The 14,634-nt window shown below is 52.8% G+C and overlaps 1 protein-coding gene across 1 annotated transcript; it reads left to right on the top strand.

The window, feature by feature from the left end:
• Positions 1-11,939, top strand: ASB18 (ankyrin repeat and SOCS box containing 18). The gene is made up of 5 exons (XM_030018691.2): positions 1-241; positions 1,222-1,489; positions 9,518-10,016; positions 10,619-10,732; positions 11,619-11,939. Exons 1-5 carry the CDS (start codon positions 1-3, stop codon positions 11,802-11,804), a joined length of 1,308 nt encoding a protein of 435 aa, XP_029874551.2. The 3' UTR covers positions 11,805-11,939.
• The last annotated feature ends 2,695 nt before the right edge of the window (positions 11,940-14,634 follow it).

Raw genomic sequence — 14,634 nt, 5'->3', positions numbered from 1 at the left:
ATGGGCGAGTTACCGGGACCTGTAACAGAAAAGCTACAGATTTCCCCCAAATTGGATTCGGAGCATCCTCTAACGGCTCACACTCCCGCCACCAAGTATTACACGGCCCTGGTCACGGGAGACCTGAGAAGCCTCGAGGTCCTGACTGACCGATACTATCAAGATGTCAACCTGGTTTTTGAGATCAGTAAAAATGAGCTGGAGTGGCAGGTGAAAAGCCAAGCCTCTTTTGGACTCTCAGGTACTTTTCCTTTAAAGGCCAGTCCAGAAAAATTAAAACAACAGGTATTTACTAACCCTAAATAGGAGAGGTGCAGTGCATTAGGCTGTTTTTATAGAGCCTGCTCCCGAGGTGGCTGGTTTCTGGTTAGCTGACTGCGTCCTGCAGCCCTAGCCATAAATATTCAGCACTTTCTTGTATTATTTTCTTCTCTTCTGCACATACTAACCCACCAGAGGGGCAGGGAAGTGTTAGAAACTTATGTCCACATGATTTCTTCAGGTGGGGATGGGGTGCTCTGTGGCTTAGTCATGCTTGCAAGAGGACTCGCAGCCCAAATTGCCCGTGCAGGGATCAGGAAGAGCAGCCTGGGCCTATCTGGGAGGAAGAAGATGCTCCAGGGAAGCGATACCTGGTACCTCCCAACCCCGGATGCTCCCCGTGGTCCCAGATGCTCACCGGGCTCTGTGCATCTACTGATGGTCCGGGAGGTCCCAGAGCTGCTGGGAAATGCAATGCCTTGCTCCAGCTGAGCCCAAACCCAATGCATCCCGTGCCCAGCCCTGCATCACCCTCCCACCACCCTCCCACCCAGCTTGGGTGCCTTCAGGCCCAGCACAGTCCCAGCAAAGACAGTTTTTTCCTCCCCTGGGTGCAGGTGAGCTGCCTTTTAGCTCCTGCCAGCGAGGTCTTGCACACAGGGTCCCCTGCACAGCTGGCTGCGGGCAGGGTATTGGTTTACCCAGCTCATACCATATGGAATCCTGCTCCTGGATGCACACACGCCAGGGGAATTTTGCTTCCCCTCTTGCCAACCACCCTCGGAGCAGCCACCAAACCGTAACCGGGCTCTTGGAACCCCTCTAAAGCTGCCAGGGAGCTAAAAGAAAAATGGAAAAAGCAACGCCTTGATCCGCTTTATTCGCGAGGCTGGTGTGTGGGGGACAGGGGAACCCAGCGGGTCAGCCCCGGGCATCAGCCCCGCTCCCTCCACCCCGCAGGGCTGTGGTCGCTGGAGTACAAGCGGGAGCTGACCACCCCGCTGTGCCTCGTCGCCCGCCGGGGTCACGCCGCCTGCCTGCGCCACCTCCTCCGCCGACGGGCCGACCCCGACCTGGCGCCGGGGGGACGGGGGCCCCTGCACGAAGCCTGCCTGGGGGGGCACGCCGACTGCGTCGAGCTGCTGCTGGAGCACAAGGCTGACCCCAACCTGCGGAGCGACGAGGGTCTGGCCCCACTGCACCTCTGCACCACGCAAGACTCCATGGGGTAAGGAGAGGGTCCCCCCCTCTCAGCATCCCCCCCAACCGTCAGCATCCCCCCCACTGACAACCTCGCTCTGTGTCCCCCTGCACGCAGACCCCGGTGCTTTTGCCTCTGAGGGGGTGCAAAAGAGATGCCACGGTCCCTGGCAAGGCTTCCCGTATGCTCCCACATTTCCTGGCTGCGGCAGCTGCTGCAGCAAGTTCAGCAGAGCCGAAAAGGGACTTTTCAGTGCCAATCACATTGCGCGGCCCATGAACAGAAGCAGCCCAGTCCAGCTCCGCATGCTTTTTCTTCCTCTTCCTCTCTGATGATTTCTCTCTAAAAAATCACTATGTCCCACATCCCAGGTCCAGCATGCTTTCCCCCTGGGAGATGCTCGGGATGGGTCCAGTCATGGGGTACATGGGTCACCCCAACCTCCTCAGCCCCACGCTGACCCCACCCGCGAGGGAGGTCAGTGCCAATCAGGATACCCACTCCTCCTCAAATCCCAGCCCCAGGGCTTAAGGAATGCAGGATGGGGTCTGCAGGATGGGAGCAATCCTCCCACCTCCTCACCTCGCGCAAGCCATGTATGGGTCCACCTCGGTTTATAGTCGGGGCAAAGGCTCGGCCACGTGCATCTGCTCCCTTCTCACCCTGGGTCAGCATCAGCATCACACAGAGATGGGCATAAACGTTGCCTTGAAAAAAATTAGCTTTTCATGCACGCATGTATGTCTCAGTAGGATTTTAAGTGCCTGAATCATTAGACCCAGGGAATCGGGATTTTTTTTTTTTTTTTTATAAAGAGCTCGGCCCCTTGATAGCCTGACAAAACTACTTAGGGCTGTAGCGAATTTCATTGCCTGCCAGCTTCAGTGAAAAGCCACCCCAGCATCAATCCTCTCCCCTTTAAGCAGGCAGCAAGCTTAACTAGAAGTAGGTGGTGAAGGCAAGGTTCCCACTACGGATCCAATGTATCGTGGGCCAGGTGTCAGGGAAAGAGCTCTGCAAAAGGAAAGCAGCCAGAGAGGAAAAGGTTTGCAGATGTAAATATCTTGAGCCCGGCTTAAGTAAGAGTCTCTGCAAGACAGCCAAAAAATAAGATATTAATCCAATTTTGGTTCAGCCAAAAACGTAGGGATTAATCAAACGCATCCTTGGTGCGATAAGGGTTGGGGGGAGTGAGATGGGTAAGGGAGGATGCTACAAGCAGCCCTCATCACTAATAAGGAGCTGGTTTTAATTCCTTCACCTGTGTGCCCTTTTTACCTTAAGGTCTTCTGTCTCCAAACCCCAAGCTATCCTAACAGCCCCAAGGGCGTATTTTAGGCTTCACCGACTCACTTTGCCCCCGTTGAGATGGGGCACAGAAACCAGCTCGGTGCATGGAGGGGACCCCATGGCCCACAGAGGTCCAGGTGTCACATTTTTGGCCAGGTGCTTCCCAGCTTGGAAAAAAAAAAAAAAATATATATATATATATATATTAAAAATGAGCCTTTGTCATGGATTTACATGTTATTTCCCCCAGAAGGACGGAGGGGGATGGCAGGTGAGCCAGCAAACGGCGGCGCGAGGATCAGACAGACGCAACGTGGAAACAGCTGAGTTATAAGCCCTTGAATATTGGGGCTTTATAATGGAAATGCTGAGAGACCCTTAACTACGCTACCCAGCGCTACGGGGGCTTCTACAATAACTAAGCCAACTCCCTTGAAAGATCAAAAATTAATAGACATTTCAGACAGGTTTTGAGGTTTCGACCACTGCTTTTCAATCGCAAAGACTTTGCTAAAGTTAGAGACTGAAGAGGTCAAGCTTTAGGTAACACAAACATTTCCTCTTTGATTAGGGGGAGACTACTTTACCTTGCCTTTTTTTTTTTATTTTATTTTTTTTTTTATTGAGTAGTAGATTTTAGGTCATCCTTAATTTTTTACTGACAATAAAGAGCAGGTCATTGACCTACATAGAGAGCTATTTTATTTTTCTCCCTCTCGATAACAATGGCCAGAACACCTATGTGCCGGGTTCTTCTGTATTCCCATATACTCGGCAATTCACCATGGGGGCAGGACTTAAAACCTTTGAGCCTCTCAGTGACTGGGATAAAAAAAAATTATCTGGGCTTCCTTCCAGCCATTTGAGCTTCAGAATCCATGAGATTTCAACAAAAAGGATATCAGAGCTTTAATCTAGGAGCTTTTTGAAGAGATGGAAAAAAAAAAAGTTCCAGTAAAGTTCAGTCTTACCTTCTTCACTTTAGGAGCTGTTCATGCCAACGTCGGCCTATTTAGTAGAGTTCCTCTCCTTGACCTCTTTTTTACAGCGGAGATAATTAACATGGTGGGGTAAGATGAGTCTCTAAATTCACTGCACTCTCTCCCTGGCGCTCTCCCGTTTCCCTCTTAAAGCTGGGATGATTAAAGGAGTCTGCCTTTATTGGCACCCCGAAAAAAAATAAAATTAAAATAATTGAGGGGGAGAGGAAGAGTCTCAACTCTCCCAGCAGTGCCAGGGGGAAGAGCAGGCGTGGGGTGGTGGGAAGGCGCATCACAGGGATGCGGGATGTAGCTCCCGTCTCCCATCATGGTACCTGTAGCAGAAGGGATTGTGAATGCTACCACATTTGTAGAGTCCTCCTTCAGATCTGCGAGTCAGAAAAAGCTCTCTGAAGATCCCAGGTTCCCCGTGCAACCAGGGAGAGCCTACCTGGAGAGAAATCCCCCAGGGCTGGCCTTCTCCAGCCTTCCACATAGGGAAGAGGGCTTAGTCAAACTAAGGGATGAGAAAAGAAGATGTCACCCCTACATCCGCACAACTTGGGCTTATGGCTGAGCGACGCTGTTGCGTTCACTTCTTCAAGCTTTCTCTCCACTTTGGGAGCTGAAACCAGAGTTATCTTCTGGCTCCGAGCCTCCAGCTCGGAGGGATGGGAGATAAATGGTGGGATGAGCCAATGCAGGAGGACAGTGGGTGTCCGTGCAAGAAATGATAGGGAGCGAGCGCAAGAGCGGCCAGCTCAGGGAGACAGGACGGGTTTAGCTTAGGGGATGTGAGATGAAGATAGCTCATCATGGGAGGACTTAGCAGAAAATGGGAGCCAAGCAGGAAGACAGGTACCTAAAAAGGCAATGCGATCACGATGGCAAGGGTCCCAAATGACAGGGAGATGGGCACTAACCTGCTGGTGGTGGACCTGGCCCCATGGCACCCTCCGGCTATTCCAGCATCAGCCCGGACACTCTGCCCTTTTGGCTGTGGGAAATAAGCATTACTACAAATAAAAAAAGACCACAGATTTTAAAAGCCAGCGTTTAGCATCATCTAGTGCCAAACCTCATCCTCTGCTCCATTTAGCGTTACTAAAATGCAAAGCTCGGAACATTTGGAGCCATCGTTTTGGAAACTCGTCCCCCCGCTGGGGAAGATCAGCTCCTTAATGAGTCCTGGGCAAGAAATAAAGAGCCCAAAAGCAGACATCGAGTGCAACCCGAGGCCTGACCCTGCTTTTTGGAGAAGCTGCTCCCCAAGTTGGTGTGACAAAATGAGGGCTCATACAGACGAGTACCCACAGCTCACAAAGCTTTGGCAAAGAGATGGCGCAGAGAGCAATGCCCGTGGGCTGGCGTTTGCCCCACGGCGGCAAAGTGGTCCCCATGCCGGCACGGCCAGCCCTGCCTTCAACCAGCCCTCGGCAACAGCATTACCACAGTTCACCAGTGGGCTTGCAGTGCCCAAAAAGAGTTTTATCTTGTAAAGAAAGACAGGCTTCCTTTCTCCTTCTTTTAGGGAATTAATAAGAATAATCCTTGCATTCAGAGCCAGGCTTGGGGAAGGCTGTTTTTCCGAGTGGGATCAATCCTGCAATAAATCACAGCCAGATTGGGAAGCGGTCACTCGGATGCCTTGAAAAACAACCAAGCCTCACTCCGACCCCAGGGAGGGGGGGAAAAATCCAAACAGGGGACTTTTCCTTAAGAAAACCGAGGGCCTGAGTGGATTTTTGAGACAGGAATTTTCCTCCAGCCTCCGCTGCCCCAACCTGCTGCTCCTCCTGCTGGTTATTCATTGCATCCCATTTCAAGCTAAATCCCACATTCCCAGCCTGGGCATTTTTCATCCCAAATTGAGCAGCATCCCGCTGGGATGCTGGGAGCTGTGGCCAGCAGGAACCATCCTGGCAGCGAGAGGGCAGTGAAGGGTGATGGGCATGTCCTGCCCAATGCAGCACCGACATCTGCCCCGACTCTATTGATGGGCGAAGAAGGAAAACAAAACCCAAACCATTTTATCCCATTTATTTGAGCCAGGACCCCAGCACAAGGCAAACCTGTAGTACTAACACCAATTGTCACAAATTAGTGCAACTTTAATCTAAGTGACTTGCCCAAGCAAGGAGACATTCGGGTGTGTTACCCATCACCCGCAAATGAGTTAGGAAGGGTTTGGAAGCGAGTTTAAACTAGGCAAAACGAGGCATAGCTGTGCGCAAGGGTGGCTCTTTGAGGGCTTGCTCCAGGGGTATCGCTGCTGCCGGTGAGCTGCTCAGCCAGGTCGATGGTACCCGGCTGGGTGGAAAAGAAACTGGCTTGCTTTGCCACACTGTGTCTGAATTTCTGCTGAACTAAACCCATGGCTTCTTGCAATATTCCCAGAAAATTGGAGAGGAGCCCTCAAAAAGCAGCAAGCGATCGCTGCGCCTCATTTAATGGGATTTTAGTCTAATCTGATGGTGCACAACAGGGTGTTAATAAAAAAAACAAGAAGCCAGAAATGCTGGCAAAGCGTTGGAGCATATGAGTTCATCGGCAGAGATGAGAGGCTAAAATAAGAACGTATAGCCAGCAAACATGAACGGCATCTACCCAGCACCTGCTGATGCCCCATACATTCAAACAGGAGGCACGTGCTCCTCTCAGGGGCCTGCCATTTCCATTAACCGGAGGAGATCACCCCTTATTTATAGTCCCTCACTAACATTCCCTCTTTGCCAAGGGAGGACTATCCAGGGCGAAAATTCAATATAAGCCGACTTGGGTTTCTTCCAACAAGAACTTGATAAGAAAAAAGAATAACCCTTCAGCAAAATAGCAGCTGGGAAGGATGGTATTTCTACTCTGGTATCTCTAGAAGAAAATTTGGGATGTCTAGCAGGAGGCCAAGAGGAATACAGGAACTCCCTGTATTGAACTCCCATCCTGCTCTCAGTAAGGGAAAACCCCGTGGCAGAGCGAGTATGCTGGACTGGAGGGGCTGGGCTCAGCTCTTGGCTTCGCCAGGCAACCCATGATGTACCACCCTTTACCTGGAAATTAAGGGCAGGGGAATATTCCCTCCGTCTTGCCTATGCAGATGTAAATCTTCAGCCTGGGCGCTCTCGATACACAGTGCTTGCCAAAACTGGCGCGGTGCTTGTGCTCAGGGTCTCATGGCAAAGCCACCTCCTTGCCTGGGAAAGAACAGAGAAGTTTTAAGCGTGATCTATTAAAAAAAGAACAAAAGGGGATTTTTCTCCTGGACTAGGCTGCTGCATGTTTAGCAACCAAGTCAAAAATACATTTTTTTTCCATTTTTCCCCCGCAGAACCATCCCTTGGTTTGCCCCGAATACGTTATCTTAGGGTGCCAGAGCTACCTGTGACATTAGGATTAAGCTAACCCAGAGAGCTTCCGAGAGAGTCATTATAATTAGGGCTACAAATTACCTGCTGTCAGGTCAGACAAGACCAGTGAACATGACCAAGTCGTGGTGTGATTTCCTCCAGCAACAGACCCCCTCCAACAAAGTTTTACCGACCAGCAGCAGACAGCAAGCACCAAAAAACACTCAGCGAGACAAGCCATTGCTTGAGAAAGGGATTCAGCATGTTTTAGAGTAAAAAGGGAATTGTAAAGTAAGGATCTGAGGATCTGGGGGCACACACTCAATCTGCTCACCCACAACTGCATCCCCAGGAGAGACCATCCACAGCAGATGCCTCCAGGGAGGTCCAGCGTGGTCTGGGAGCATTACACCTGCAAGGGCTGCAGAAACGGCCTTTCCCCACAGGTCCCGCAGGATCTTTCCTGGCAAACTGAGGCTTGATAGCAGCCCAAGGAGGCATTTGCAGATCCTGCACCACCAAGGACAGGGAATGTCTCAACAGCTCCTATCAAACCTTGGGGAGGTGATGCCGCAGGTCCAGAAGGATTCAAGTAACATTTTTTTAATTATTATTATTATTATTATTATTATTATTATTATTATTATTATTATTTTCCCCACATGTGTTAGCATTCATCTGGGCCAGACAAAATGAGCAATGCCCTGGCACCATCCTTCCTCCCCAGGGCTCTTCTTCCTCCCCATCCCTCCTGCTGGAGGGATGAAGCTAGGGCTCTGCTCCTCCACAGCTCCCCCTCGTTTTGCTTCTGTATCGGCCCAGAACCCCACTTAGGGCTCTGGGTGACACCTGAGCTAAAAGAAAAGCGTATTAGAGGAAAATTAAACAGGCAGTGGGGGCGGGTGTTAAAGGTTGATACACCTCCCTGGACTCCAGTCAACCACTGCTGAGGCTTCCTGAAGGACCGCTCTTCCCACCTCCCTGGCAGCAACTCTTGGGAAACACAAGCTGGCCACATTTTCAAGGTCTCGCTTGTGGGTCTGGCCCCCCCTCCAAAAAATAACTCCTCAGTGCCACAGCGGTGAGCTCGGCCCCACGCACTAACCCGGCTGCCGACAGCCCTGCCCGGGCGGTGACATTGAGCCGTGCCGGCCCCAGCGGCTCCCGGTGGGAGATGGAGCAGTCACTTTGATTCACTTAGACTGGCTGATCACATCCATTTACTCACAAACACCAAAGGAAAAAAAAAAAAACAAACCACATTGGGGCATACCAGGCATCTTTAATCCCCGTCTGTTGTCAAAAGGATGCAGGCGGAAAGCTCTGATGGGAACCAGTGTCCCCACTTTGCAGCAGCCACGATGCCTCTTTGCAACCACACACGGTGATGTTAGAGGTAAAGAGAGGTACGAGCAGCGACTGAGGATGGGGAGGATTGCTTACCTTGATCTTTTCCTCCTGGGAACTGCAGGTGCTGCTGCTCCATCATCACCGGGTGCCAAACAATCCAGCAAAACTCATTTCTGCAGGCTTAAACCACCTGCAAAGGTGTTTCTTTTCAGGATGGGCAGAAAACACAATCCTTTAGTCCTCTCTGGGGCAGAAGCCCCAAACAGGTGTTTGGGTCCCTTAACGGGAGAAGTAGAATCCATTTTTATATGAAAGCAAACTCACAGGGAGCTCTTCTGCTGCACAGAGCCTTTATCGAGCATTTCGCTCCATGTCAGCTTGGTCCCAGCACAGATTAAGCTGGAGGCAGTGGTTTAAGATGTTTTCAGCTGAGAAGCTCTGTGGATGTCAGCCAAGGGGTGGGACTGTATAGATCATCTCCATAGCACCCCAGGGCTGCACCCGTGCCGGGAGATGAAACTGCAATGGACGGATTGATGGCACAAAGGGGCCCACCACCCTATGTGTCCTCATCGTGACTGGATGCATCCTTCACCGGCCGGGACTGACCCAGCTGGCATGGCTAACTGCGGGCACCACTCCCGGCGCTGCCCGACCACTGGCACAGCTGGGACAAGGATCACCATTCCGTGGTGGGTCTAGGATGGTGGGACCCTGGTGGGTCAAGGATGGTCAATGTAGTCAAGGATGGTCAGGGATGACCATTCACGAATGATGCTGGTCAAGGATGGTCAAGATAGCCAAGGATGGTCAGGGATGACCATTCATGAATGATGCTGGTCAAGATTTTGACATTGCCCAAACCACCATTACCACCACTGCAGCAGGCACCAGGGCACAGGGTCACCCTCCCCAGCCTCTGCTGCTCCCTCATGTGCCACAACCCCTGTGGGAGCCCAGCTCCAGCATGACCCTCATCCTCACCCCACGCCGTTTCCCACCTCATCGCCCCTCACAGCTCCCACTCCAGCCCATGCCCCCCAAAACCCACCTGGGCGGTGCAGCCCCCCAGCTTCCCCATCTCTTTGCAGATGCGCCAGGCTCCTGCTGAGACACGGGGCCATCGTCAACCTGCCCAGCGAGGATGGGGAGGAGACGGCGCTCCACGTGGCGGCCAAGCACTGCCTCTGCGACCATGCCCGCCTCTACCTGCGGCACGGGGCACGCATCGACGCGCGCAGCGCGCAGGAGGACACGGCCCTCGGCGTCCTCTGCGGGCAGGCGCCGGGCGCCGGCGAGGGCCGCCTGCAGCTTTGCCGGCTGCTGGCTGCCCACGGCGCCGACATTGATGCCCGGGATGAGATGCGGAGGAGCCCCTTGCACAAGGCATGCGGTGCCGCCAACGCCAGCCTGGCGCGCTTCCTCCTGCGGTGCGGGGCTGACGTCAACGCCATCGACTACGACGGCATCTCCCCCCTGGGCTGCGTGCTGCAGAACGCCGCTTTCAAGAGGGAGCTGCGGCCCCACCTCACCGTCCAGCTGCTGCTCAATCACGGCTCCCAGAAGATATGGCCCCCCGCCTTCGTCAAGGTACCAACCCCAAAACAGCTCCCGTATATCCCCTGGCACCCAGGATTTTGCAGTTGGGGTTGGGGTGCTTTGGGAAATAAAAAGCCGGGGGGGGGGGGAGAATCTGGGAGAGCTTCCAGATCCGGGGGAAACACCTGTAGTGTGGCAGTGGGGAAAAGCAGGCAGGGTGAAGGGTAGGATGGAGCCAGCATGGGCAGGGGGGGTCTGGCAAGTTTCCCGCCTGGGGATCTCAGAGACAGGCTTGGTACATCAGCCTTCAGTGCAGCTGCCTTATGGCTCTGCGTTTCATTGATTTTACATCGAACAATAAAGAAAATATTATCCTGGATTATCACACACAAGCCAAAAATGTAAATAAGAAGCAAGGGCCGCATCCGGAGGAAGAAGTGCCACAGCGAGGCAGGTCTTCCCACTGCTTCACAGATGGAGAAAGATCTCCAAAGCAGGCCAGGACAAACCCTACGCCTGCCTCATACCGACATGGGACTATCCCAGCCTGGACCGTGGTGGGGTGGGACAAGCTGCAGCTGCAGCACGTGGATGCTCTGCCCCTCTGGGACATCCTTCTCTGTCTGAACCCCCTCCCCATTGCCCACGACTAGGTACTGAAATCCTGCGCAGCCGTACCGGAGATCATCGAAGTCCTCTTCAATTCCTACTCACAAATCTCCGTCTCTGAGAAGTGGGCCGAGGCCGTGCCAGAGGAGGTGTTTCAGGTGAGACGGCGCTGGTGCTTTGGCAGGGACGGCTAAGCCCTGAGGAGGGGGTTTTACCTACCGAGAGGTGTTTTTCCCCACCCAAACTTCACTTGGGTGGGGAGGAAAAAAAAAAAGGAATGGTCCTCGGAGCACCACCGCACACCCAATTCATCGCAGCAGCTTTTTGCATCCCTTTAGCTTCATCAACACCAAAACCCCCATTCCTGCCCCTGGCCTGCAATAAAATACAATCCCAGCATCTGGAATTGACCCTGGAGACAGACCGCTGCCCGGCAGGAGCCAACACCACTAATTTTGGTTTTAAAAACCTTGTCCCCAGATGTGCAACAGGTACGGGCAGCCTGCTCTTGAATGATCTCGGATTGCTGCCTTACCCCCGCAGGTCTTTGGTTAGCTTGGCTGCGAGGGGGGGGGGCCGGCTGCTGAAATGCAAATAAACCTCTTCAGCATGTTCTAGGGGATTGAGAAGTGATTTTTTTTTTTATTCCAAGCTAGGGAAAGGCTGAGGATTCATAGACCAATCCTGCTTTGTTTCCCCATCTCAGAAACAAGCGAGTGTCTTCTACGTCAGCTCTAAGGCTTTCTGCAGGGATGCTGCTGCCGGTGGGCATGAAATCATCCTCCCCAAACAGTGCCTGCAGTGAGGCTGGGTTTCTTCACCTGTGCTTCCATAGGAGAATTCCTCACCCAGCCTTTAAGGCTTGCAGGATCCGTGTCGGCGCACGGAGCCCTAACCCACAGGCAAACATCGTCGCTGGGTTTCCTACCTCCTCCCCTTAGCTCTTCATCTCAAAAGTACCTCTTGGCTCGTTTGGCTTAATCAGGCAAAAAAATCAAACCAACTGATGCTCTTGTTTTCTTCTCTCCCCCTCTCTCTTTGCAGCAGCACCAGCTATTCTACGAGTCCTTTTTCCGGCTGGTGGGCACAGCCCGGTGCCTGCAACATTTATGCCGCTCTGCCATTCGGAAAAAGTTTGGCAGCAAATGCCATTGCCTTATCCCCTTGCTGCCTGTGCCCAAGCCTCTGCACGATTACCTGCTGCTGGAACCCGAAGGAGTCGTGCTTTGAAGGGCCGAGAGGAGCCGGCCGAGGTCTGCCGTCCAGCCCTCCCTTACCTCCTCGTCCCTCGGTGTAGCGCAGCAGCATCCATTTCTGTCAGCCAAGCGGAGGAGAGCTGGTTTTCGTGATAGATGGTTGTTTTTCAGGGATTTATAATGTAACTAAAATGTGCTTTCGGCTGTAACTTTGTATAGATTTTTTTTCTAATTGTGCTTTAAATAGATTATAAAGAGTAATAAAATGATTAGTAGCTGTTACGAGCATGCTGCAGATATGAATAATACTCATTATAAAGGATCTGTGCGAAGCAGCGGGGCTCCTCAGGTGTGCAAAGGCAAGCACGCACGGCAGACGACTAAAATCAGCCCACGTGGGCATCAAATCCCCTTGGATAAATCTCCCCTGTGAGTGGTACAAGCAGAACTGGGACGAGAGGTGCAGCGTGGAAGCTGTTAGCAGGATGCAATACCCAGTGGCATTAATATAGTCTGTAAAATAGACCAAAAAATCTATTTTTGGATGTTGATGCCACCAAGAAAGAGCTGGTTACTCCACGCAGGACCAGAGACGGGGGGTGACACAGCCCCTATTTCTCCCAGCTCCTCAGGCTCCAAGGGATGCACCAGCACCTCCCGCGCCCATCCGGCACACGGAGGGGCTGGAAAGCCCTGTGGCAACCCAAAGTGAAGGAGTTTGGGCTTTCATTTCACACGATGACTTGGCAAAAGGTACCAGGAGGAGCGAGGATCTGTTTTCCCAGACCCTCAGGCTCCCCAAATTAATTTCTGTGGAACCAAAGCAAGCGTGCGCACGTGCCCCTTGGAAGAACAGCTGTCCTCATGTTAGCAGCTCTGCCACGGCGCTCGCCAAATTGCTCCACTGCTTAATTACGCTCGCTAGTTAAAAATATGTAAGTAAATAAATCAGCCTTTTTGCGCGTTTGACTGGACTTTGCACCAGCACCCAACACTATTGTGGGTTATACAGCCAATGTGCTCAGGGTGCCTGGCAGCACCTCTGGCTCCCAGAGCCGGTGCCCGTGGAGCAGGATGCGTGGAAATGGGGAGGGAAAATAAATCCCGCTTCCCCCCCCCAGCTTCCACCTGCTGCTTCCGCACATTCCCTTGCCCTTTAAGATGTGTACAGATGTGCAAGGGCATTGCCAGGCCCCTCCTCAACCCCTGTGTTCCCCGTCTTTGGTACCTGAGACCTGTCCCACACGGGAACGCCCCACGGCAAAGCGCCACGCCAAATCTCCGCCACACCTTGAGACCCGGTAGCTCGTGACTTTAGTGGCTGGTTTACTTTATGGTTCGTTTCAGTGGTCAGAGTGGGGGGGGCGGGCAATTGAAGGGGATTTAGGGAAAATGAGTCCTGGCTGAGTCACGGTGCGTTTGAACCAGCCAAATCTAAATTTTGGTGCTTCTGATGAGTCTTTCATCTTTGTGTGTGGTCCCCCGAAGGAGAAGAATGGCATGTTTTACATCCGTATCGGGCAAGTTTGCATGGCGATAGCATCCCGCCAGGTGATCACATCCTTCCCCCCCACATCCGTGACCTCGGCTCCCCATCCCGCAGCTACCGTTGGGGAAAAAAAACAAACCCAAAAGCACATCAAAGAGGCGGGGGGGGGGGGGGGGGGGGGTGGGGGGGGATAAAATAAAATTTTAAAAAAGCTGGTCTGTGCTGGGGAACGTCGCCGTGGGGCTAGGGGGGCCGGGGGGAAGAAGAGAGGCGGCGGGGGGGCGGTCAGGGAAGGCTGAAAGGGCGGCGGGAGGAGGGGAACCGCCGCGGACACGCGTGGGTTGCCGCCCCACGCGCTGGCTGCGCGGCGCCCCGCGGCCAGCAGGGGGCGCCGTAGGCACGGCGGGGGGAGCCGGCCGCGGCGGGCGGGGGCGGGGGAGCAGGCCGACAGCGAAACCAAAAGAAAAGAAGGGAAAAAACGTTAAAAAAATTACTTTTGGGGGTTTTTGGGGGGGGTTTCCTCCCGGGTTTAAGCCGTTCTGCCGGCGGCGGTGGGAGCGCAGCGGGCGGGGCTCGGGGCGGGGTGATGCTGCGGGCTCGCCCGCTTGGGCTGATAACTTTGGCGGTCGGGCAAAGGAGATTTTGGGAAGAGAGATTTTTTTTTTTTTTTTTTTCTTTCCCTCCTGCCGTCGCCTTTTTTAATGCAGATGTTATGGGAAAGGATCATTTTTATTTTTTTTTCCAGCAGCTAAAGACGAGAGGTCACATTAACTTATAATACGAAGACACATAAAAATGCGATTATGCCTGCTAAACAGAACACAGTAGGCTGCTAGTTAAGACAATGAGATTTCCAGGAAGCGATGCATAAATTCTTCAAAAAATGACACATTTTTCACGTTTCATTCCAATTAAATTACTGAGGCAGCTAACACAGAGCTGCGCACACCATACATTTGGGTGAAATGAAGGCTTTTCTGTTGGCGTGGTGGTTTGGTTTTTTTTTTTTTAAGTCTATCTGGATGCGCGTCTTTTATGAAAGGCGGTTAATATTACGCTGCTATTAAGGAAAAAATGTCAGAGACCTTCGCTCCTCGCCTGTTTTTTCTTGTGGCGGGGGCTGGTCCGTCTCGGTTTTCCACCCTGCAGCAATAAACCGCCGATGGTCCCGGCCGGCAGCGGCTGCAAAATAATTTCCAAATAATAAGAATTACCCGCCCTGATGCACACACGTCTCTGTTTGCAAGGAGCTGGTTAAACAGCTGGGGAGAATTAAGGAGAACACCCACCCCACCCCCCAAAAAAGGCTTTGCCGACCCGTCGGGTGTTTGCCCACCCCGGGGTCCCTGCGAAGCCGCTGCCGCGGGCAGGATCG

The sequence above is a fragment of the Aquila chrysaetos genome, chromosome 6, assembly GCF_900496995.4.
Source record: "Aquila chrysaetos chrysaetos chromosome 6, bAquChr1.4, whole genome shotgun sequence".
Taxonomy (NCBI): domain Eukaryota; kingdom Metazoa; phylum Chordata; class Aves; order Accipitriformes; family Accipitridae; genus Aquila; species Aquila chrysaetos.
This window is presented reverse-complemented; position numbering and strand designations above follow the sequence as displayed.

Excerpts from the sequence above, each read along its gene's own strand:
- ASB18 (XM_030018691.2), top strand. The coding sequence starts at position 1 with ATGGGCGAGTTACCGGGACCTGTAACAGAAAAGCTACAGATTTCCCCC. Across the intron at positions 242-1,221 it reads AGCCTCTTTTGGACTCTCAG|GGCTGTGGTCGCTGGAGTAC; the intron begins GTACTTTTCCTT and ends TCCACCCCGCAG. Across the intron at positions 10,733-11,618 it reads TGCCAGAGGAGGTGTTTCAG|CAGCACCAGCTATTCTACGA; the intron begins GTGAGACGGCGC and ends CTCTCTTTGCAG.